The 24,476-nt window shown below is 38.7% G+C and overlaps 1 protein-coding gene across 5 annotated transcripts in view; it reads right to left on the reverse strand.

Moving 5' to 3' along the window:
• Positions 1 to 1,088: 1,088 nt before the first annotated feature.
• The window catches only part of adam23 (ADAM metallopeptidase domain 23), a 30,840-nt gene continuing 7,452 nt past the window's right edge, over positions 1,089 to 24,476 (reverse strand). Inside the window, exons 5-27 of one of the 5 annotated variants that reach the window (XM_015370481.1) lie at positions 23,766 to 23,848; positions 23,570 to 23,633; positions 22,649 to 22,721; positions 22,327 to 22,406; positions 22,103 to 22,168; positions 19,032 to 19,100; positions 18,661 to 18,827; positions 18,439 to 18,523; positions 17,448 to 17,535; positions 16,565 to 16,616; positions 15,027 to 15,126; positions 14,872 to 14,943; positions 14,692 to 14,778; positions 14,530 to 14,610; positions 14,362 to 14,412; positions 14,214 to 14,277; positions 14,016 to 14,121; positions 12,998 to 13,117; positions 12,735 to 12,903; positions 9,437 to 9,548; positions 5,661 to 5,751; positions 2,708 to 2,801; positions 1,089 to 2,531 (exon numbers count right to left, since the gene is read on the reverse strand). In XM_015370481.1, coding sequence (XP_015225967.1) covers positions 2,756 to 2,801; positions 5,661 to 5,751; positions 9,437 to 9,548; positions 12,735 to 12,903; positions 12,998 to 13,117; positions 14,016 to 14,121; positions 14,214 to 14,277; positions 14,362 to 14,412; positions 14,530 to 14,610; positions 14,692 to 14,778; positions 14,872 to 14,943; positions 15,027 to 15,126; positions 16,565 to 16,616; positions 17,448 to 17,535; positions 18,439 to 18,523; positions 18,661 to 18,827; positions 19,032 to 19,100; positions 22,103 to 22,168; positions 22,327 to 22,406; positions 22,649 to 22,721; positions 23,570 to 23,633; positions 23,766 to 23,848 — 1,926 coding nt within the window. In that variant the 3' untranslated portion in view covers positions 1,089 to 2,531; positions 2,708 to 2,755. Of the gene's footprint in view, positions 2,802 to 5,660; positions 5,752 to 8,055; positions 8,147 to 9,436; positions 9,549 to 12,734; positions 12,904 to 12,997; positions 13,118 to 14,015; positions 14,122 to 14,213; positions 14,278 to 14,361; positions 14,413 to 14,529; positions 14,611 to 14,691; positions 14,779 to 14,871; positions 14,944 to 15,026; positions 15,127 to 16,564; positions 16,617 to 17,447; positions 17,536 to 18,438; positions 18,524 to 18,660; positions 18,828 to 19,031; positions 19,101 to 22,102; positions 22,169 to 22,326; positions 22,407 to 22,648; positions 22,722 to 23,569; positions 23,634 to 23,765; positions 23,849 to 24,476 lie in introns of all 5 variants that reach the window. The other 4 variants (XM_015370483.1, XM_015370482.1, XM_015370480.1 and 1 more) reach the window with 4 other exon arrangements.

Below are 24,476 nucleotides of genomic sequence, written 5' to 3' on the forward strand. Positions count from 1 at the left end.
CGGTTCGGTAGCTGAGTTAGTTTACCCTGTGGCAGCCGCTTTTAATGAGCAAAGCATCTTATCCAGAGTTATCAAGAAAAAAATTGACATGCAACCATATCGGAATGGATTTTAAAAGCTTCTTTATTAATATTTTATGTAAGAAAAAAAAAACATTATTTTTAACACTATCAAATGATCAGAAAACAAATATTGTAAATATGTTAGAAAATAACTAATATAAAATAAAACTTTACAAAGCGGTCCTAAAACGTCTCTTTCACCAGTTAACATATAGATAAATTCAGTGGTGTCAAAAGTACACGCATTTTTTACTTAAGTAGAAGTACAGATACTGCAGTTTAAAAACACTCTGGTAAAAGTCAAAGTATCAACTTGACCTCTTTACTTAAGTAAAAGTGAAAAGGTATGTGCTCCAAAAACTACTTAAAGTATAAAAGTACAAAGTAACCTTTAAAAAAAACAGCCAGATGTGCCTATATGAACCGAAAGCTAAACTTTTCGACTATTTCGAAAAAATTCTTAGAGATAGGACCAAGGATGAGGGAGGTCTTATTGGTCTCCATCTCCCAATACATTCTCGCCTGTGTCCGACCTTTGAGACATTTCAACATCTTTTTCTGAATCCAACCTCGTAGCATGGCATAGACAATTCGCATTTGCAGTTAGAACACCTGCTTGCTTCTGATGATTACCTTTAGCTAACCAATGAGTGTTTGCGTTATAGGACTCATCCAATTACACTAGTTTTCACTAGATGTGGATGGCGCACGTGACGTGAAATAATTATTTATAAACACTAAACTGAAGACAAGAGTAACGATTAACGTTTTTGTTTTACAAATGTAAGGAATAAAAAGTACAGATACTTGTGAGAAAATGTAATAAGTAGAAGTCAGAAGCAGGAAGAAAAATAATTAATGAAGTAAAGCATAGATACGTAAAAAGTGTACTTAAGTACTGTAATGAAGTATTTGTACTTAGTTACTTGCCACCTCTGGATAAATTACACTGAAACAGATGTTTGCAAATTTTTATGTCAACATCAGCCACATACACACACAAAAAACAACAGCTCAGTTAAAATTTGTCAGTAGTTTATTAATGGATCCAACTGTACATGATGCAGTGAGAGAGGGACACAAGACGATGAGTAACATAGAAGGGTCACAATAATGCCGGTGCTTCTGAAAGCACCCGGAACACACCAACAATCAGCTGTTCTTAAAACCATGATGGTCCTGCATGATGAAACTGTTCGGGCCTCGTTACGCACAGGCTCCATGCAGTCTGCTTGTCTGTGAGTGGGTGGTTCAAAAATGAAAACGGTTTTGGAAAAAAAAACACACACACACACATAAGAAATGACTTACATTTTCACAAATGTAAAAGGGTGCTCTCTCGCTTTATGCTAGAAATATGGACTTTGATATTTTTAAAAGTTGTTTTTAATATTTTGTTTTTGCTCACCCTGTTTAAAGCAAACGAAACAAGATGTTTCAGAGGCCAAATAGAAAAAAGTAATCCGCTTTTTTATGCAATTCCAAGTCTACATTGATGTCTCTATTACCCATACTCTTTGTGCAATATCTCTCTTTGCATAGTAAATAAAAGTTAAATGTTCAGGTTGTTGACATGCTCCTATCTCTTGTAGCATATTTTTCTTGCAGAATTTTTTTTTTAGGGGACTCCCATATAGATTTATAAGCCCACTACAGTGATTGCATGCATGCAGCTTCTTTAGAAGAGCCAAACTTGATTCCTACTCAGGAGTTTATGAGAGCAAAAGGGACTAATGCCAGTAAGGTGGGTGCTGATGATGACCTGGCTGGAAAGGCAAAGGCCTGCTGCATGGACGGACTTCATGCCCTTACCAGTGGGGGCGGGGGAGGCACCACTGGCTGCAGACAGAGGGGGAGGGAAAGTGCTCTGTGCGCAACAACATCCATCTGTTCAGGTGATTAATTCTTTGGCTTCTGAGTCACCGTTAGCAAATTTTCATTGGGGGGGAGATCTTGCTAGAGGAGACTGTAGTCTGGATCCCTCTAAATCTGACATGTTTCTCCTCCGTCTGACCCAAATCAAACAAGCCTGTCTTCTGTTTTTGTTTAGTTATGTCTGCTGTAAAAAGATGCCAAGATAAAAAAAAAAAAATAAAGCAGCTAAGGTCATCATGAAACAAGCAGTTGATTAGTAATACCACCTCCCTATCAGTGTGCATTTTCATGTGGGCCTGTTCCTTTATTGGTCTGCATTGTCCTCACATGCAGAACCTTAAACAGGAAATTAAGTTTAAACTGTTTTTTTCCAGCATTTGGTTTTTAACCAGGCTTTCTCCTGCAAAAAATAAGTCCTTTTTTTGTCTTTGTATGTTTTTCTATGCGCCATATGAATAGCTTTGTTAGCCATGCCGAGCCCTAAAGAGAGGGCTTTTCATGCCAAGGAGGGCCAGCAAGCAGCACACCTTGTGTGTAGTAACATCATGCAAGGTGAGAAGATGTGGATTCCACCTGAACGCCTGTGCACTGGCACTAAAAGGAAAAAGGGAAGGGAGGTACATGTGGAGTTAAAAAGGCTGCGTTTTTTTTTATGTCACTACAATGAGATTTATTTATTTTTCTTAAATGTCCACTATGTCTTTTTCAAGTAAATCTAATGCCAAAAAAGTCAGCAGCAGTAAGTGCAGTCCAGCTGTCAAGTAGCCAACCTAGGAAGTCTCGGAGGAGTCCGTCCACAACAGCCACCTCTCCTCGAGTTAAATGGCCTGGGCATTGGGGTCGTAACGCCGCTTCTTCACATTTCTTATATGGAGATAAAAAAGAACAGCAGTCAGTGACATCTACAAGCATTTCTGCAACACATTTAGTGCAACGTGGACATGCAGCCTCACTGGACTCTGCAGCTTACAGTGCTGCAGATGTTAAATTGAAAAGAGGATTTTGGTACGTTATGATAAAGAGTGATGAATGAAAGTGTTCCCAGCAAGCACTGTTACAGAATAGAAGTCAGGAGAGGCTTGTCCATGTTGACCAGGTCAGCCTTGTCTGCAAGCGGACAGAAGTATTTATAGTCCCAAACCTTGAAGTCTCAATTTATGGTGAGGGAAGGACAGTGGCTTACATAAAACCAATGGTATTCATACCTCGTATTCTATTCCCCATCAAGTTAAGTTTGAACAGAGATAATTAAAGGATTAAGGCCCTAAAAACACAGCCAGAGCTACATTGTGATGTTATAAATCAATTTGCAATAACACGAATGTTTGTAATGTATGTTTACATTGGAGTTAGTCTTCCTTTCTCAACACAGCTCATCTGGATCAACTGTTCCAGTCTATTTAACATGTCTGCTTCCAGTCATCGGGACAGATTATTTGTGCCTTTGGTGAGAGGTCACCTGATTGTGTTCTGATTGCCTGATCCTGACCTGTTCTGCCTTTGGACCTCTGAACCTGCCTGTTCCTGTTCTGATCTGTTTGTCTGACCTGTCTTCGGACCCCTGGTGGATTTTGCCTGTTCACCGAAACTGGACCTGCTTCATGACACTGACATGAATTCCCTTCTGTGCGTCTTCAGATCTCTGATCTTCTGTGAACCTCTTTGACACCGGCTTTAGCCTCACCCTCTAATTGCCCTGCCTTCCTTTGTCTGCCTGGATCTGTCCTAATTCCAGTTCTGCAGTCTTCAAGGCTTCAGCGTCTGGGACTCTCTAGGCAGCATTCGCTGCGTGATGTTGGCAGCTGTTCAGCTGGAATCTACCTCTTCCTCTGGACACGGACAGAACTTTAAGACCAGTTTAGTGACTCACACATTTGTTATCATCCTCCGTAAGTTTAAATTGGTCACTAGGCTAAGTTTTCCCCGTGCAGAGGTTCCTGCCTGAGACGTCTTTATGTTACTGCAGATCCGCCATTTAAAAAAAAATGCCTTTTTGAGAAATCTGTCTGCCTTGGTTATTGGTTCCTCTGTTCTGAGCCTTGATAGATTCAACTCCTAATCTTGGACTTTCTGCATGTATTTTTCCTTTTTATCGTCTGATTATTATCCTGCCAGGTTACGGAGACTAAAGTTTACTAGTGCCAAAAATGACTCAAAGAAGAAGCAGTACAGCTGCTTTCTATCCAGTCTGACTCAGACTCAAATGTTTGCCAATTTTTTAGATTTGAAGTGTAAAAACCAGTAATTTTTTTCCTTTTAGCTATTAATGTTTATGAATAGTTTTTTCAAAACACTGTGTTGTAATGCACCAAACACTGAAGACTTTAAATCCTAAACCCTCAGCCATAATCTCTGACTGTTTAAATGTTGTTCTCTGAGATGTTGTTGACTCTCGCTTTCAAAGGCGACAGTAAAAATAATTTATGATGGTTTTTGAATATGAACATCTTCTGTTCTACATTTTCTTTTTTTGCAGACAAGTACTGACCCGTTTATTCGTGCAACATCAGTTTCCACAATACCGTGTGGGAGACTCTTTACCAGTTTAGATGGGTAAGACATTGTTCCACTCTAAACAAAACCATCTAGGAGGAAGAAACTAACATTAAATATACTCTATGGAGGAGGGAGAGAGGAGACAAGCACAATAACGAGGATGACAGCGGCAGAAGCAGCAACAATAACTACTACCAAATAACGGTGGGACAACACTGAGCACGACAACAGGAGTAATGCATAACCTCCCCGTACTGTGGCTTGCTGTGGGGCTTCTATCATCCTGTCATGCACCTTTTTCCAATAGTGAGCCAGCTCAGGGTGGCACTATTGCTGTGCGTTGTTCATGCAGTGCAGTGCGCCGTGTCTGTACCAGGTCTGTGAAGCAGGCAGCAATGGCAGCTGGTGTGGTCGGGTCCGAGCCTGGCCATCCACGTGGGTGTGGCCAGCCATGCCACAAAGGCTGCAGGCAACAAAAATGGTCCTGGCTTCTCGCTCTTTGTGTATCTCTGTGTCTGTGCTGTCGCTCTCACCACTCCATTTAAAAGGCACAGCCTCAACGCAGTAACGGGTTGGGAGAAAAATCAAGGAAGTGATGAGAGGACGACAAAGTCGAGACCAGATCGATGTGCAGTTTGGCTCAGCCTTTGTGCAATGAGCTGACCTCCTCCAAATTAGCAAGTCAACATGCAGAAAGAGTGCTTGGACTTTTTTTTAAATCTTGTTTTTCACTTGTCTGGTGCTCTCTTAAACTGATAATCATGATGCTTTGCTATTTTGCATGCTTTCGTGGCTGCAGAACTCTGTTTCTAATTTAGTTGTTTGGTCTAGTTAGATTAAAGTCTGTAACACCCCTTCTGCTCAAGACAGCAGGTTAATTATCTTTAGACTGGAACTTACATCTTTGACTTTATTCAATAATTAAAAGTGCTGTTTTTCCTCACTGAACATGCACATCAAGCACTGATATTTGCCTGTCCAATTAGTTTGAGGTTCTGCTACAAATGCACAGACCTCCTGGAGCTTTTTGCAATAAACTCTTATATTTGAAGGCATTATAAATAACATCCACTGCACTTTGTTTAAGCACACGCTCCTTGCAAATGCATCTTGCATGCTTTCTTTGATTTTAGAACCATTGTCTGTAGCAGGAGCTCAAACCCTGGTGTCTAGAAGCAGCAGGGATGCTAGAGTTACAACAGGAGAGGCATGCGGCGTGTTGCTTACTTAAAGCCCCATCCAGTCCCCCCCAGCACTATGGCAGCCACAAGGATGGCTCCAGCGATGGAGCCAATTATTAGATTGGTGGCACTAGGACCTGTGAAGGATTATGGGGAAAAAGACAGTTTCTGTATCTGCAACATGTAACTACACAATAAGGATTTCACATGGCATAAAAAACACACCAAGAGTGATATTACAGAAAAATGATTGAATCTGAGGATGTATTTTGCATGCTTTCCAACCCCCTTTAGTGTGTAACGTAGTTTAAATGTACAAGTGCATCTCAATGAATTAGAATACAATGAAAGAGTAAACAAATTTGAGTAATTCAATTCAAAAACATTGGAACTTAAATTTTCTCACACAGTGATTTAACTTAATGTTGTTAGTTTGTATAATTATGGTTTGCAATACCTATGGTTTGCCTCCCCCCACCCCCCGAAACACAGGAAAAGTCTCAGAAATTTTGAATGTAACATAATCTCAATACAGAAATTATATTTTCTAGTTTTAGTTTAGCTACACAGTCCTGATGAAGATGACTGACTTGAGAATTGTCCGGCACACAGGCACTAACAACCTTGTCAACTGTAAAGCTAAGCAGCAAAACATCCCTGGCAAAGCAGCTGGGCAGTCTTGTATCTAAAGATAGTAGTGGAAAGTTTAGTGGAAGGACAAACTGTGGTTAAATATTATTATGACTATGGTTGTATCCTATTAGGACAAGGACAGTTGAGATTATGGAAAACATGTAAAGAAAAGAAGTGAACCAGCAACAGGAATTGGCATAAGATGACTCTAGAGTTGTTGGGGATATGGAATGCAGGGACTGCAGAGGTAGTCATTGTTTAAAGAGCTAAAACACAAACGTGTTATTCTACTTCTTAACTAGAGATGCCAGATATGAAGAAAAGGGAATTTGAACAACTAAATATCAGCTCAAATCTTCAGTAAGTGGTCCAACGGTAAGGGACATATTTTACACTTTATTTTGAAATTAAGTTCACAAAGTCTGGGTGAAGGTTGGGAAGGCAAAGAATCTGGGTGATTTGATGTCCAGTCCAAAGATATTATAGTTATAGTATGAAAGCACATCCTGAGGTGTTGGTCCAGTCCAAAGCCAGTACAACCATATGCCAAGAAATTCTGAAGTATTTCATGTGTCCTCTAAAAAGGTTAAAGAAGATGCTTACTGGGACCTTTCAAAAATAACAAACGCATAAGTATTGCTGTGCCAAATATGCAGAAGACCAGGTAGACTTAAACTTCACAGGGCGAAGCCTAAGGAGGCCTTTTCAAGGGAAAGTGATGAAGATGAGCTGACGGACGCCGTTAGAGCTCCTTAAAATCAGAAGAACCATAGCCTGATCAGCTCCATAACGGGCTTCTGTTGCTCATTCAAAAAAAGCCCCAGCAGGTAGTGAGCCACTATACTATTTTTTAGTAATCCAAGTAAAAGTAAAATTTTCAATTTGCTTTGGTAACATCCTAAATTTCTGAGAAAAGAAATGTTTGCTTTTTCATTTGCTGTTATGATCAGTTTAACTTTGAATTTAGTCCAAATTTTGTGTTTGCTTTCTTTTATTTTTAATCACTTACCGGTATGAATTATTTTCATATTTCTGTGTTCCTTTATTTTCCTTTTTGTGGCTTCCACATGTTTGGTTAGTAATCCTCGTGTTCATTTTGATTCTTGTCATGTTAATAAATCCCCATCCATTATTCTGTCCACCTCCTTGACCCGAACCCACCTTCTGAACTGAATTACTTAAATACTGAAACTTTTTATTCATATTTTAATTCGAGATGCACCAGTAATCGAAGCAACATCCTGGATATGTTGACATTTATTTGCTTTCGTTAGAGGTGATAATTATCTTTTGTTTGTCTGTTAAGGATGTGAAGAAGACTTGACCCTGCGTATCCATCACTGAAAAAAGACTGACAGCTGATAAATCAAACTATATGTGACCTGCAGTATCAGCAGCACAAAAAATTTAAGGGGTCCCAGTCACCACACAGCCTCCACTAACTGGACAATTTCATCTAAATGCCCCACATGCCCCAGAAAGGAGAGGATCACAGGAGCAACCACATAACGACTGAGAGTAAAAGAGAGAGGCTCGATGAAAAGAGAGGGGGGGGATGAAGAGAGAGGTTTGTCATAATGGGGGGACAACGGGAGAGAAGGAGGAGGAGCATAAGGGGAATCCATTGATCAATCACACAACACTGAAAACAATCAATCACATGACAACTAATATGGTCATCACCAACACACGAGGAAACACAAAGCCACCGGGACGCACACACGGGCTCAGGCCGGCTCACGAGACCGCCCGCACACTGAGGCACCACTATGAGGAGGAAGAGCTGTGAAAGGGTTAAAGATGCTTACTCTATTCCCCACCCTGTGCCTCCAAAAATCACCCCCAGGGCCAGAATGGTCCCTGCTACAGCCCCTATCAGCCTGTTAGTGGCCACGCTCACTGTGCAGAAGGAAAAGGAGCATTATTACCACCCTGTTAAAAACAGAACGCAACCTTCTGCTGCAGAGGCATGGATGAAGCATTTCCCATCCTTCACAGTTTGGTCACAGCAGCCGGTATGCGGCTGAAATTTGAGTCGGGATTTCTGTTCAGAATCAAAGCAAACAGCTCTAGCTCTATGTTACCATTTTGGATAAACTTAGAGTTTACACAAGAAGCTTTTACAACCCTAATACATCTGTAATCCCTTTGAATAACCTCACATCTGAATAAAAATCCACATTTTGCATTATATCATATGAAATGAGTAAGTTCCGTCCATAGTAAAATAAACCAGCTGAAACCAGACATTAATATCAGATAAAAGGTAACATGATACGGCATCACATGAGCGTAATGTTACAATTATGATAATTACCAAAGTTATTTCTATTGTCTGAATGCAAAAAAATGTTTTTATATTGTTTTATTTTTTCAAATTCAATTGATTGAAATCTGCTGTGGAGCTGATGAACAAAGCCTGCTCTGATCTGTCAATTCGTCAGACTTACACAACTTTTATTGCTACAGGGGAGCTCAAGTCCAGTCTCAAGTCCCAGGAGCTACCTGAGACTTGAGACCTTTAGATGCATCTCTTCAGATGCATCTAAAGGCTAAACCCCCTTATTTAGCTCATCAAAAACATGGTAACAACCCAGGTGTGTTAAAAAAGAGGTGCATGAAAAAGTTGCAGGATAGTAGCTTAAGAACTGGACTTGAGCACCCCTGCTCTAGAACTTCTGGAGATGATTTTATAAAGAAGAATTTAATGTCAAATTAACACTATGGGCACACGTCTTCAGTCAGTTTCTCCAGATCTGTTGTAAAACAGACTGCAACAGAAGATCCTTCCTGCCTTCAACCAAAAACATCTACATCAGCTTGATAAAGAAGCCCCTATATAAAATTATTTTGAGGTTAATGAAGTATTTGTGAATTAAATTTTAATGTTACTGCTGAGTAACCTTTCAGCCCATGTTGGTACGGACTGATTTTACTACGGATAACAACACTGCTCCCAGTAGGATGGATGGACGTCAGTCTCGCTGGATTTCAATTTCTGAATTAGAAGACGGTATTAAAGATTCTCAACGACCTACTTCTTTATATTATCAAGGCATTAAGCAAATAGAAATAACTTTGGTCGTTTCATAAGGCACTTCTAAATATCTGGTTTCATCTGAATTCCCTGAATTAATTTTATATTTTCTTATTTTTAGACAGCAGAGGCTGACAGCAGTAGAAACCGACCCTTGGGTTCTTCGGTTGGGGTGATGTCAGGCTCTTTGGGTGGGTCAGGCATGCTGCAGTCTGTCCCCGCCCACGTAGCGTAACATGTGCATGTGGCTTCATTGTTGCACACCTGTAGGGACCAGACAGGAACAAATGAGGCAATAGGAGAGAAAGCAGGTGCTTAAAAAAAGCTGCTTATACAGCAGGTCTATTTTGGGAGACATCTTGCCTGGGGAGTTTTCATAGCAGCCATTTATTTTGTACAATATCAAGAACATGCTCCTCAGGTGCGACATACAGTTTCTTTTACACATATAGGGCATTCTGTACTAATGTGATTTTTTTTTTTTTAACTAATCAAATTAGTACAATTATGAGACAAAGAAGTAGAAATGTAAAGGTGACATGAATCATAAGTGGTGCTTTTTCTATGATGATTTTTAGAGCTAACATTTAATATAATCTAGCATATCTTTTAGTTATCAGGCTCCCCTCCTCTGGAACCAACTACCAGATTTAGTCCATGAGGCGGACACCCTGTCTACTTTTAAGGGTAGTCTTAAAACTTTGCTTTTTGATAAATATAAGCTAGTAAGAGATTGGCTCTGAGCTATCGCTGTAGTTATGCTGCTACAGGCTTACACTGCTGGAGGACATAGGGACCCTTATTTATCATTCTGCTCCATTCTACCTCTATTCTCCCATTCTGGAGAATTTGTTAGTTCAATCTTTAACGTTATGTTCTCTCTGCTTTTTGTCATAGTTGCTTTATCTGTTTGTGGATTTTGGAGCTTGGCCTGTTTTTCAGTGTAGTCTCATTTCTCTGACTGTCTGGATGTGCTCTCTTCATTCTCTGGCATGGGAGCTGGTTCGGAGCTCGTCTGCCTGGCTGTGTGTTTCCTCGATGGGGACGCGGTTGACAGTTGCCTTTTGTATCTCTGCTTCTTTTCCTATGTCTGCTTTTGTCTCCTTGAACCCCATAATGTGCCTGGTTTTACTGGAGGTTTCTTCCTGTTTAAAGGTAGTTGTTCCTCTCTACTGTCGCTACAAGCATGCTTGGTGGGAGGGATTGGATTTGAGTCAATGAGTCGATGCAATCAACTGGTTTTCCTTAGATAGAAAACTTTGAATCAGTTTGACTGGATGATCTGATTGAATTGTCTCTGTAGAGTGTCTTGAGATAACGTGTTGTGAATTGGAGCTATATAAATAAACTGAATTGAATAGAATAGCATAGGAGAATAGAATTGTAATTGGAGAATATTTGCTTGTTTTATTTCATGACAGGTGCACCATTTTTAACAAAGTTCTGTGATTTAAGTAGATTTCTGTCTTTTTCATTATAATTGATAGATGCATATAGATCTACGTTTGATGGTTTTGTGTTGTTTTTTTTTTTTTTTCTTTTTTGTAAAATGACAGTTTTATGTTTTAGTTTCGTGTATTTATATAATTATTTATACCAAAAGCAGGTTCTAATAATCCCAATCTTTCATGGTTGGTTTGAAAATCAACCTTGATATTTTCTGTCATATCATTTGCATGACCTTCGTATTTTTTTATGTCCCTCTGAGAAACAAAAGAAGGTGACCAACTGTCAGCTGACTGCATAAAGAATTATTACATCTTTTTTATAGAGATAAGAACAAGTGCAATTATTTCAGGTAAAAAAAAAAGAAAAAAGAAAAAAAGAAAAAAGGATTTTCGTCCCACTTTTATAACAAGCTACAAGCAGACATTTTAGCTGTTTTTGAAAACAGGCAATCAGATAATGTAAAAGATTCCATTCTATCCATTTTCCTTCACGCTTATCCCAAGGAGGGTCACAAGGGTTGCTGGTTCATATCTCCAGCTGTCTACGGCCAGAGGCGGGGTACACCCTAAGCAGGGCAACACAGAGACAAACAGGACAAACAACCATTCACACACTCACTCACACCTAAAGAGAATTTAGAGAAGCCAATTAAGGTTTCAAACCCGCAAACTTTTTGTTGCAAGGCAGCAGTGCTACCCATTGCGACACTGAGCAGCCCTATGTAAAAGATTGTGACTTTAACATCATTATACCAAAATATTGTTTTACCTTAAAAATCTGATGCTACTGTTCCAATGTTATTTTTATTAAACCAACCCAGGTTTCCAGACTTTGGCTCTATCTCCCTGACTTTTTTAAATTACTGACAGATTAGCAGTAAGTTTCTGCTGTAGGTCGCATGTGATATTGTAGGGATATTGATGTATTTTTTAGCAGAGTTGAGAATTTCTCTTGGACGGACAGCCCAGGATGTTTTTGCAGTTGCTTTTAATTTCCTCCACCTGCAGACTATGTTCTGCAGAGTGGAACAGAAAGTCATTCCAAGGCCTCTTAAAACCCCCAAATGTCTGAGGTTTGAAAAAAGCAAATCTAGTTCAAAATGCTGACAAATGATGCTCTCACCACTTGAATCAAACATGACATACCTGTGTGTGAGTGTGAATATGCATGGGAGGATGTCATCATTTTTTTTACCCGATTTTGTCTTTTTGTAGTCTTTTTTACAGAAATTTTGTTCAGCTTTTGTTGGTTATATATGAATTCCTAACACCCACATGATTGTATACTGATGATTTCAACATTTCATTACAGTCACCAATGTCATCTCCACCTCAACCAATGTTATTATCATTAACCAAACTGAAAAAAAAAAAAAACAATTCCATGGCCTGAAATAAAAAAATAGACCTTCCGAGAAAATTAAAATTAACTGTAATAAGAGTTTATAGAACTGATTAAAACCAAGTGAATTTTAGGAAAGAATGCGTTTGGTTTTCCTTCGTGTCTTTATATAATTCGGTAATATGAGGTCTGGTTTCCAGGTGCTGTTTTCGCTTTTTTTTTCTCCGTGGAGCATTACGGCAGCAGATGGCTGGCACAGCAGTCAGGTCATTTGTGTTGCTGCAGGGATCTGTCCTTATATGGATTTCATTGCATTTTTATTTTTTTTCGTAGTCCTGCCCCGGGTATGTAAAATATATGACATAAAAGACTAAAACTATAACTGAAACTACAAAAAAAAAAAGCAAAAACTAAACTACAAAAACTAGATACTATTTACAATAATTTAAAACTGAAATAGATTCAAAACTCATTTTCAAAAATAAAATTTCAAACATCCTCAACCTAAACAAATTTTAATCACAGGTGTTTTAATTCAAGAAGTTTCCACATGGGACAACTGTCTCCTTATAAGACACCAATATTACACCAGTCCTGTCACAAACTAATTTTATTTTCTTGTTTATACTATAAATATTAATTAATTAAGCCAAGACTCACCCCGTGAGCAGAGCACACCTGTCCATTAGGCCCGATGGGACAGGTGCTCACGTTGAGTGACTGGATGGGCAGACACTTATGGTCAAGGCACATCATCGACGGCCCACAGGGAGTCCCATCCTCCACGTAGCCTAAATCTGTGTCATCGTCCAAAAGGACGTGGGCACCGCTGATGAGGGTGGGGGGTCAGAAAATAAACATAGTCAGAAAATAAACTCTTGCATCTAGTTAAAGTGGGGCGTTAACAAAGTGAGAGCGTTTACTAGCACTGTATCACGTTGCCTTGGTGATTGAAGGAGGTGAGAGTAAAGTCTCCTTTCATCATTCCGATGCGTGGTGTTCGCCCCACATTGGTACACAGAAGATAACCACAGAACACATCACTGTAACATAAAGGCAGACATTTTTACTATCAGACTCCCCAATACCCCTGGCATCATTTCACAGAAATTAACTTTGAGTCATTGATTAAAAATGGCAACAATATACCAGCATCCACTGCTATTGAATCAAGTTAAACTATAATTGAACAAAACATTATATAACAAGCACAGCAGCATTACAGAAATACTTCACCTTAAGCTAATTTTGATTTATTTTGTGGACAAAATAAACTTGATGGGTTTGATAGGAGTTAGTTTATGATATCGAAGAAAAAATGTCAGAGAATCTTGTGGATGGTCTTAATCTAGAGGTGAGGATCCTTTAAAAGCTGCCCATGAAAGAACCAGTGGTTTATCAGTAACAGGGATTGAATTTCTAGAATTAATATTGATGATACTATGATCTATTGAGAGGCATGTGGACAGAACAATCCTGGCTTTTAAATGCACAGTTCTATAAAGGAAACAGTCTTCTAGGTAGCCTTTTTTTCCTTCCACCTAACTTTCCAGTAATGAGGTTAAATATAGCGCTGCAACCTGTTGTGGATTACTTTCTTTGTGGACGAGGTCAATAACTAGGGGAGTTGTCCCCATGATTGTGTAGTCACACATTAACTTAATTTCTTGTTTGTTTGTTTTTTATATTTTTATGCTTTTTAGAAACTAAATATTTTTGCTTTTATTAGCTGAAAGTAAGAATGATTAAAATTGGGACATTCAACCCACCGCGTGTGTAATAAATCCACATAGTGGGTTCAATGTCCCATTGACAATACTTTTTAAAGTGAAATAAATTTCCTTTTAAATGATATTAAAATGCATTGCTCAATTTTGACTTGAAAGATGCTACTAAGCTGCCTACGAGTTGAGTTTACAGGCTGTAGGATTTGTAACTTACTGCTTGCTACACTGGATCCATCGGTCTCCATCTTTTCCACAGTTGCCTTTTTCCGTCCCCTCTGTGTTAAGCTTCTCATAGCAGAACTTCTCTGAACCTCCAGCCTCTGAAATCAAGAGCAATCAGCGAACATAACAAATGGGAAACGTCTCTTTTGTGGACCTTCGACAGGATCACCAGGGATGAACACAGTCTTACTTGATCCCCAGATGTATTTACACTGGTTTTCTCTTGTTTTGCATTCCCCACTGTAACAACGACCCTTCAACAGCAAAAGAAAAAATAATTTAGCATCTTCAAATTTCATGCTCTTGCTTCACAAAATAACAAAAAGTCAGTTTCATACCTGGTTCACCTGACACATGTAACCATCTTGTTTATGTAGGTTAGCGGGACACTGCAAAGTCGTAAACAGAGCACAGCTTCTTAATACTCCTCCTCAACTTACCAATAAAAAAGAAACATTTAAAACCTAAACATGAATAAACTAAAAGGAAATAAAAATAGGAAACACCTGTCCAGAGTCTCCAGTGCAGGTCTCTGAGATGTCACAGTCGTTCACAGCTTCCCGACAGCTATAGCCACGCGGGTAAAGCTGGAAAAATGCAAACAAAAATTATTCTTTTTATTTTTTTTGTCAAATGAAACCCAGACGGTGTTTTGATACCAATCTTACCAGACATGTAACATTGCAGCAAGGTCCATCACTGCAGTGAGCCCCATTTGCAAGAGAACACTTCTTGCAGCAGCCCTTGTGACAGTCCTCATATCAAAATACAAAAAAATAAAAGTCTCACTCCTCTGACCAAACAAGATAAACTTAAAAAGTTGGAATGCAGTAAGAAGAAAAAATTACCGATCTTAGTCCACAGTCACACTCTTCTCCCACCTCTATATATCCGTTTCCACAATGTGCAACGTCAAACAGCTGCCAGAGCAAACAGAGACAGAATGAAGCTGGCATGGCAGCTGGGACAAGTGTGGATAGAGGAGAAAGCGTTTCCAGCTAACCTTTGTTGGTCTGTTAAATAGACACGAGCCTCCGCCTTTTAAAAGGAACTCCCTGTAGTCAGAGATGCTGCATTTGGAGAACCTCTGTGGATGTTGAACCCTGCAGGTGGAAAAATCATCACTTTCATCATTTTCTAAAGTCCAGCCAAAGAGTTAAAAGGCTTCCTGTAGTTTACTAATGTGTTTTCAGTGTGTTATTGTAACGGGGATCCAAACCTTTCACCTTTTATTTGAATAGTTTTGCATCCCAATGTTAGATTCATAACAGGGGCTGCATCCAACTAACACCTCCTGATTTGAGAACACGCAATATCAAAACAAACTATAGATATTTTATTTTAAAATAAGACAGAAAAGGAAATTCTGTTTGAATGTATCCTTGAAAATCTAAAGTAAACAGGAGGCTATGGGGAGAGGGACTTCAACAAGCCTGGTTAATCCTTAAGGGTAAATTTAACCTATGCTTCTTCAAAGGCAAATTCAAAAAACAGGAACTAAGGTCTTAGTTTTTTACAGCATAATTGGGTGAAACTAAAATGTAATCATTTGACAATAAAGACTATTGGTATGTTTGGAGGAAAAAGAAGCCATGCAGTAATTATTATTTGAAGCTTGCTTAGGTTTTATTCCTTTTTTTACTCTCTTTGCACCAAGGCTGGGAAAATAAATCTTCTTATTTGTCATAATGATCGAGTTTCCTGATTACTAGCAGAACTGTTTATGTGAAGCCTAATGATCATTCATGCTGCTCCTTGTAGATTCACTCTGTTTATTTACCATTGAGCCACTGCCTGCACGTGTTTTGGTTACATTCTCATCACCACATATGGATGCAATCATTTGACTATTTGGTTTACAAACGCATGCAACTGCCCTGTTTCTATACATTTTCTACTGAGGCTTTAAACCGAAACAGGGACATGACTATTTACTTTAAAATTAAGCAAGACAAGATTTTTTTATGTCTTACACAAAGTATTGATTGAAGTCTGGAATAAAAAAAGAGGAAAAAGAAACATCAGGAAAATTGAACAATGTTAGGTACTTACTTATGGTAAGTAAACATTGCTTTGTTTAGAACTAAACAAACAATCTAAGGATTTTATGCTAGATTCTAAACTTAAAACACTCCAATTTACAAAGTCTATTGAAATTTAAAAGCTGAAAACCCCAACAGATCACAAGACTTTGGATTACTGCATCCCTGAGTGCACATGCGTAATGAAACTGCTATGGTTTCATCCTCCTCTTTCTTTTGGATGTCTGTGTGTTTGTTTGAGCTACAATTAGGGGAAGTGTATTGTGAAATATCCCCCATTGTGAGGACCTACAGGTCTAAAGTGGTCAAAATGGGGACATTCAACGGGTCTCCAAATGGTAAAGTTTTCTTCTTTGAGTTGAGGTTAGGTATATGTTGTAAATAGTTAGGGTTAGGGTCTGTCAGGGTTTTATATGATTTTTAGGTATGTCAATGAAATGTCTGGGAAAGTCATTAAAACAAAGGCTGTGTGTGTGTGAGTGTGTGTGTTGGAGATTACCCAGTGTCCTCCATTATGCAGCCGCTCCATGAGCCTGCACATCCGCAGTCTTCTAAAAAGCAGAACAATATTTTATTGGAATAGAAACATCACAAAAGAGAGGTTTAGATACCCAAGACATTCGGCTTCCCAAGTTCAATTTTTACAACATCTAAGCAGTTTTTTTGTTTTGAGTTTTGTTTTGTTTTGCACCATAGTGAATTTTTATACAATCGCTTGCAGATTTGTCAGACCATAAAGAAGCGTTTGTCCTCTGGCTCCAGGTAAAAAGAGATTTCCAGCTGAGGGATTTTTAAATCATCGATGTAATTCTGTCTTTCCTTTTTTGCATCTTACAATTTAAAGCTGTATTATACCAATAATAGAGTAGTTTATACATTGTCTTTTACAAACAAATGAACCGTATATATAAACTGAAAAAAACTTAAACTATAATGGCTACAAAAAACAGGAAAACAGCAGTGCTTTTGTATGCCATGAGGCTTCTACATTGTAGAAAACGTTTTTACAATGCTGACTGATAAACCGTATTGCTGGTAAAATAGCATGAATAATAAATAATCCTCCTCATTCTTTGCAGGAAATTAGAGAAAAGGAAGATGAAGGGACCTAGGAGGGATGGCAACGCTTTAAAGGTTTGTACAGGTATGTGGCAGATGAGAATTTAACCCGGCAGGCTTCTCAAAGGAGAGGAAACATCTGCAGAAGCGTAGAGATGTCCGACTGCCCTCTTATCCAACATTTACTGGGGACTGAGAACCTAAATGGCCAACATCTAGTAGTTTACACATTAAATGCAGAAGAGAAAGTCTGTTCTCCTAAGCCTGTCGTTCGTACCTCAGTTATACATGTGGTAAATAAACAAAATGTGTTTCATGTATACTTCTCTTGGATGCAGGGTCCCACTGGATGCCCAGGTTCTGTGCCAGGCTCTGAGACAGAGACACGACCATGGCCCAGGTGGTGCCATACTGTGGAGGTAGCATCATATACAACATGTTATTCATGGAACAAAACAAGGTAGCATGTATTTGTAAGGAGGAAAGAAACTAATGGATGTGTTATGGTGTTTTAGAAATAAAAATCTGTAATCTGCAGTGGTATGCTGTGGTGATACTTTTATTCTACAGGACCAGGAAAGCTAAATATAGAGTATTCTAGAAAGGAAAACCATTTAGGGGATGCAAAAAACTTTAAAATATCCCAAAGGTTTTATCTCCCACTACTCAAATGACAACCAGAAAGACAATGGGTCTGTTTAGAGCAGCTGTCCTCGACTCTAGTATTAATAAGCTCCTATGCTGCAACTTTAACATGCATCCCTTCATCAGTACACCTGAATTAAACAAAACTCTCCTTACCAGGCCCCTGCAGAGCTAAATGACTTAGGATAAAGCAATTGAGAACATTAAATTCTAGTGTGTTAGAAGTGTTGATTAAGTCTCCCGAGTACAGGAGTTGGGCTCCCTAGGTTTAGAAAGGATATTCATAAGCTAGAACGGTCAAGTTAAGGTCTGAATCAAAATTAAGGTCATACCACAATGTGCTTCATACAGTACGACTCAAGGAGGACTTTGCAGCTGTTTACTTACTAAGAAGAAATGTTTGCATCAATCAAACCAACATTGAAATAACCATCTGAATTTATCTGAACGTTTATTACATTTGAGCCTGTGCTGAATTATTTATTGCTCATTTTCAGTACCGTATATGGTGCTAATTCTACTGTGGCTATTTATGGGACTATTTATGGGACTTCTTTAAATTCTCAGCAAAATCCAGTTTATAAAAGAGTTTAAAGGGTATGGATTCTTTTTGCAAAGCGGTGAATGGAGATGATGCAGTGTCAGTGGCCATGTTAGGGTGATTCTGACCTCGTTGACTCCCACTCCACGGCTCACGGAGCACATGCCACCAAAGTATGCAGCATTGCTCCTTCTGTAGTGGAAGGTCACATTTCTGCAAGAAGGATTGATGGCAAAAAAGAAAAAACGTGAGATAAAACTTTACATGGATAGCTTCCGTCTGCTCTATTAGCAAAGCAAATTACAATAAAAAAAGGAAACCCATTCAGTTCAGTGTCGGTAAAATCTTACGAGAGGAGCTGGACAGAATCAGCGTGTAGCTTGATGCTCTGCTGGCGATACTTGGAAAAATCTCTCAGGATTTCCAGCGGCATCACACCTATGGGGATCTGATCCTTGTCCGTCCAGATCTCCAAAGCAACAAGCACCACACGAGTGTGTAGCTGGTCTTTGAAGATCTGTCATTGAAGTGTGGCATGAATGGAAGCAAAAAAGAAAGAGAGACAGAGGGAGAGAGAAGAGAAACAACAGCAGGGGTGAGATTGGATGTATCACATTGAGAGGAGGGGAGAAAATGTTGATAAAACATAATCTTGGCTGTGATCAAAGCTCCAAATTCGATGCAATATATTTGTGACACAGTAACTAAAAAACGTACTTACACCATCAACAAGATTCACCACTGATTTTGCGAAATTTCTTGTGTGCTGCCTGTTTTTGTGTCTTTTATACTGCAGAGACAGAAAAACAGAGACATTGGGGTCCAGAGACAGTGGGACACATGGTTTGAGAGACAACGCTCCCCCTTGTGGGGGACAAAAAACACAGCTTGAAATATTAATGAAGGGATGCAGGGCATTTCCTGACATTTAATCCTCATGAACATTTCCTGTCTCAGGTCAATAAGGATTACTGCTTTGTTTTAAAGCATGTGAAATGTCAGCGGGATGGGGAAGAGGCTGATTTATTACAAGTTTTATTTATTTACGAGCTTTGAATGCACTCTAAAAATGTCATTGCGTTTATTTTAATTTGTTTTTTAATTGAATTAAATGTTTCCTGCACTGTAACCTTAGAGCTTTTTAAAGCTGGATTATTTTTCACCTATACGCATTGCAATGATTATAGTTAGAGGTTGCAACACCATATGGATCTACCAACAGTTGTAAAGCTAACCGCCATTAGTAACACAAGCCAATATGGGGCAGCCATCTTGAATCTGACCTTGAGTGGCTCCAGTACAAATTGGTCATTATCTCTTCCTCCCGTTGCTCAGTCTTTGGGGCCCCTTAACAAAGAGTGCTACGTCCAACAATATGTATGAAGAATAAACAAACCCTACAAAAGGCCATTTTAAACCATAAAATCTTAAGTTCAGTTGAATTTGCTTTCTTAATTGGGTTTGCCAATAATAAAAAAGTAGACAAAAAACAGATGTAGAGGCCTGAAACTTTAAAGCTGCAATTTAACATCTACGGTACTTTTAGTCCTATTAGACTATGGCCCTCAAGTAGCACTATGGGTGGTGCTCCAATAGAGCAGGCAGGGGGTCTTTACTAGGGGCTATCCAGCAGGAGCCAGTGTTCTGTCAGCTCAGCATACCCCATCAGACCAGCATACTCAATACGCATGCACAAGACGTCAGATTTGCATTCACGAATTCTAGTCCCGTTTATCTCTTTAGTTGTATACGAAAAATAAACTTAAACTACCTCAACGGGCCTGTATCCCTTTAGTCATGGACAAAAGAAACAATTTAAAGTCAGATTGCCATATGCTTCAAAAATGCCAAAAAGTAAGTAAGTGTTTTTTGTACATGATTAAAGGGATACACGCCCGTCGAGGTAGTTTAAAGAGTATTATTTGTATAAAACTAAAGGGATAAATGAAGTTAAACTAAAACGATAAACTAAGCGATAAAATGACTATGGGTATGCCGGTCTGATGGGGTATGCTGATCTCACAAAACACCGGTATAAAGTTGGACCTGTTTCCAGGGCATGTTGGACTCCAGCAGGGCTGCTTTCTGTCAACGGTCTTGTTCATACCCATATGGACAGGATTTCTATATGTGAAGCGGCCAGGATGAAAATCAGCTCCTCAAAGTTGGAGGTCATGGTTCTTGACTGGAAAAAAGGTGACTTGTCCCCTTCTGGTTAGAGAAACGTTTCAGCCATAGATGGAGGAGTTCAAGTATTTGGAGTCCTGTTCACATGTGAAGGGGGATGGAGATTGGTGTGGCTGCCGCTGTAACGCAGACACTGACTCCGTTCCAGATAATCGGAGGATGACGAGTACTAAAAACTTAATTTTATCTTCCAATGATTGCTTAAGTATTTGATGGTCTTGTTTCAAAATGGTTCCATCGAGTCAATGTGCAACGTAGGTGATATTAACACCACTGTGCCCCGCAAATGGGAATTTGCTTTGTTTTTTTGTTAGTTTTTTTTATGCATGAAGGCATTTGCCCAAGCATTTTCCATTTTTATCAGTTCAGAAAGTGTTTTTGTACATCAGAGCCTTTATTTGCACAATTTCATCATCTGCTCTGTGACTATTTTCTCTGATTATCTTATTGACATAGTTCTTTCTTTTTCCTTTACATAGACTAGTGTTTTATTCTCTTGAACATTTTTCATTTAATCTGAGTTTTTTTTAATAACAATAATGTGTTTTTCCCCCTTTACTACAAAGTCTATTTTAAATGGTTTTATTTTTGTTTTTTTTCCTATACTATCCGGTTTTGTGTGTGTAGCTGTGTGTTTTTATTAAGTTTTTTGCTTTCTTTTTTTTTCCACTCTAGAACAATAAAGATAAATATCTATGTAAGTCATGTTTCTTTTTTTTTCCACTCTAGAACAATAAAGATAAATATCTATGTAAGTCATGCACGCCCCAAAGTTTTTGCCCTAAGTCATCAAATAAAGCTGCTTTAATGTTAAATTTAAACACAAAGCATGCATTTTTGCTTCATTTTTTCTGATGATAATTTATGTCCATATAATATTGTGCACTGGTTGCATTTTTATAGCTGATCAGTGATTTCTTTAGAAAAAAGTGACATGTTGATTCAAATTTTGGCTGATATTAGTTTTTTTGCCATGTTTTTTCTAAAAACTAACACTTTCAGGTGTTACAACACAACTTCAATGTTCTTAATCAAATCAATAACAGCTTCTCTAAACCTTTTTCTGAACACTTACTAATGCTAATTAGCAATAGCAGCAACTCTGTTCTTCCTCTCTTTTGGATTCCATACTTTGATTTCCATTTCAAACACCACATGTGAAGAATTAGCTTGAAATTACATCTTAAGGCCAAAACATTGTTTTCTTTTAAAAGAACTAACATCAGTTTCACATGGTTTGAGTGTCCGCTGCTTCGTTTCAGATGGTTCATTTTCTTTCTATTTCTCTTCTTCTAACATGAAAATTTATAATTATATAAGTCAAGATTTTCTAGTTTAGGAAAGTAGAGAAGATAACACATCTATGAAATCTACAAAAGCAGGTCCAGCCTCAAACAGAGGATTTCCAACCTCCAACATAAGAATGTAATATTTAAGCATAAAGACTAGAACATGGAGGTTAAAGGAATTTATGACATAATATAGCTTTAAAAGACTAAACTTGTGTCTTTTATTGTGCAATAGAAGTTTACGAGCAACAAAAAAAAAAAAAGGGAGAAGCCAAAGCATTGAATTTACACAAAAGCTTTCAGTAAAACCTCATACCATACTGTGGTCACTGACAATCATGATTTCCAAATACTTCATCTCCTCAAAGATGTTACGAGGCATCTGCAAAACAAAACAAACAATTACAAGGCAAATGAAAACATATAATCTGAGGTGGTTTGCCACCGCATGTTTAACCGTGCAGAGGCTAATTTAAATTCATGACTGTAAACACCAGAGACGGCCGTCTAAAAGGGTTGCATCCCTTCAGAGAGACTCACTGCTCGTTTTTTTCTGCGCCTCAGCCAGGATAATTCATTTAGCTCCGAAAAGAGATCCTCCTCCTCCTCATCTTCATCCACTGCAAGCACACAAGCAAACAGTTACAGCCCATCGTAAACATGTGAAATATTTGTAACCATGTAGGCTTGAGTTGTTTATTCTGGCCAGCGGGGTTGGGCTTTTAAGGGGGTGCTTTCCCAGAAGAAGCATTTCTCATCTTTCTTCACTGCGCTAAGCAACAGTCAGGGTGGAGGGTGTGGTGCTGGTTATGGGTGGAGGGCTGATGGGCAAGCTATGTGAGATGACAAATGTCTACTTTACCCAGCTCTTCTGAACCATGGTCGGATAGAATTGAGGCTGCTCTCTTTATTTTGTGAGGTCTTGCAGCTGAATCCTGCAGGATGGAAGCAAAGGCAGGAAAAGTCAGGAGGAACCAAAAGGAAGGAGGTGACATTGTTTTCAAAACACCTTCAAAGTTAAAGGAAAACGGATGTTGGGAAACTAACAACAACAGCAAAATGTCAAAGGTCCACAACGTAAAATAGAGAAGGAGAAGAACATCTCTGATTAATTAGCCAGAGGATTTTTTTTTTTCTGTTCACATTTTAAGGGAGTTTAACATTCAATACTTTTTGCTGTTATTTTATTTTTTTCTCAGAGAGTTTTATACTTTTTAATATGTTCAAGAATTCTTATTATTCTTTTTTTCTGTCTGTGTCCTACATGCTGTATTTTGGGACATATTTCTTAAACATTTTTGGTCTTTTAATTACATTAAAGTGCCTAGTGGCTAATTTTCTTTGACATGTTGTGACTTTCAATCTTAAGTTTATAAGTGTATCAAAATCCTGGATTCAGATGGTGATGTGGATCATCACCAAAATGTTATGATTTATTGCAACTCACAAAACAACAGTTTTTAGCAAAATCCGTGCATAACTTTTAAAGTTATTTTTAAAAGACACAAAGAGACAGACAACCCAATGGCGATGAAAACATAATCTTCTTGGCGCAGTTAAAACATGCCACCGTGTAAAACCTGTGGATTTCTATAGATTTGATACCATTATTAGTTTTTCACTAAGCATCCTTCATATTCATCACATATCTAGATCTTCTTCTGCACTGCAATGTCCCGAGTTTAAATATTAAAAACTTCAAAGAGTAATGTCTGTGTATTTTAGAGGTATGACAAGAGACACCTCTGATATATTTTGACAATCTGCAGATGCATTAACTTACAATTAAATGGGCCTGGTGTAAGGGCTCAATTAGATACGCATGGATTCCATCGTCAAACATCCCGCTGCCAGAGGAGATAGAGACAGAGAGAGAGAGAGGAAAAAAGTCAAAGAGAGGCTGGTCGATAACCAGGAGAGAGGAAAGCGTACTGAAGTATATGAGGTATTCTTAGCACACAAATGTGCTGTTCACTTACTGCAAACCATTGCAGGTAGATAAGGCCACATGGGAGTGACTGCTCCCCCTCACCTGGCCGTGGTAGTAGCAGTGCTCCCCGCCCTGAGGAGAAACAACACAGCACAAATGCATCACCAAAAACAAAGCAGCTTTACAGGAAGACCTCTTCAATGTTCACACGAGTCTAAAAGTGTAACAGATTGTGCTGCAGATGTCAGATTGCCCTCTTTGCAGTGCATTGCTGCAGGGGGTCTCAATCTGTGCTCATAAAGGCATAGATTTAATACTCTGCACAACAGCCCCTGGCTCTGTTTGAGACTCAGCTGCTCGGACACTCTCCTACTTTTCTATACTACTTTCTTTCAGGTTTTTTTTTTTTTAACTTTCTCTTGCACTTCGTTTGCTCTCAGTCTGCACTGGTACTGCAGAGTGCCTTTTCCTTCCCTCATCATGTGACCAGAGCTCAAACAGAAAGCTGCAGGGGAGTGAAACCCTGCTGATTCAGCTCCAATATGCCCAGCCCAGATCTGTACCTGAATCAGCAGCCACAGAAACCAAGCATTCCACTTCCCCCTCACATTCCTGAAAACAAATAAATGATCGATCTATCTATGTATCTATGTATCTATGTATCTATGTATCTATGTATCTATCTATCTATCTATCTATCTATCTATCTATCTATCTATCTATCTATCTATCTATCTATCTATCTATCTATCTATCTATC

This window comes from Cyprinodon variegatus, unplaced genomic scaffold (assembly GCF_000732505.1).
Source record: "Cyprinodon variegatus isolate N-32 unplaced genomic scaffold, C_variegatus-1.0 Scaffold46, whole genome shotgun sequence".
NCBI classification, from domain to species: Eukaryota; Metazoa; Chordata; class Actinopteri; order Cyprinodontiformes; family Cyprinodontidae; genus Cyprinodon; species Cyprinodon variegatus.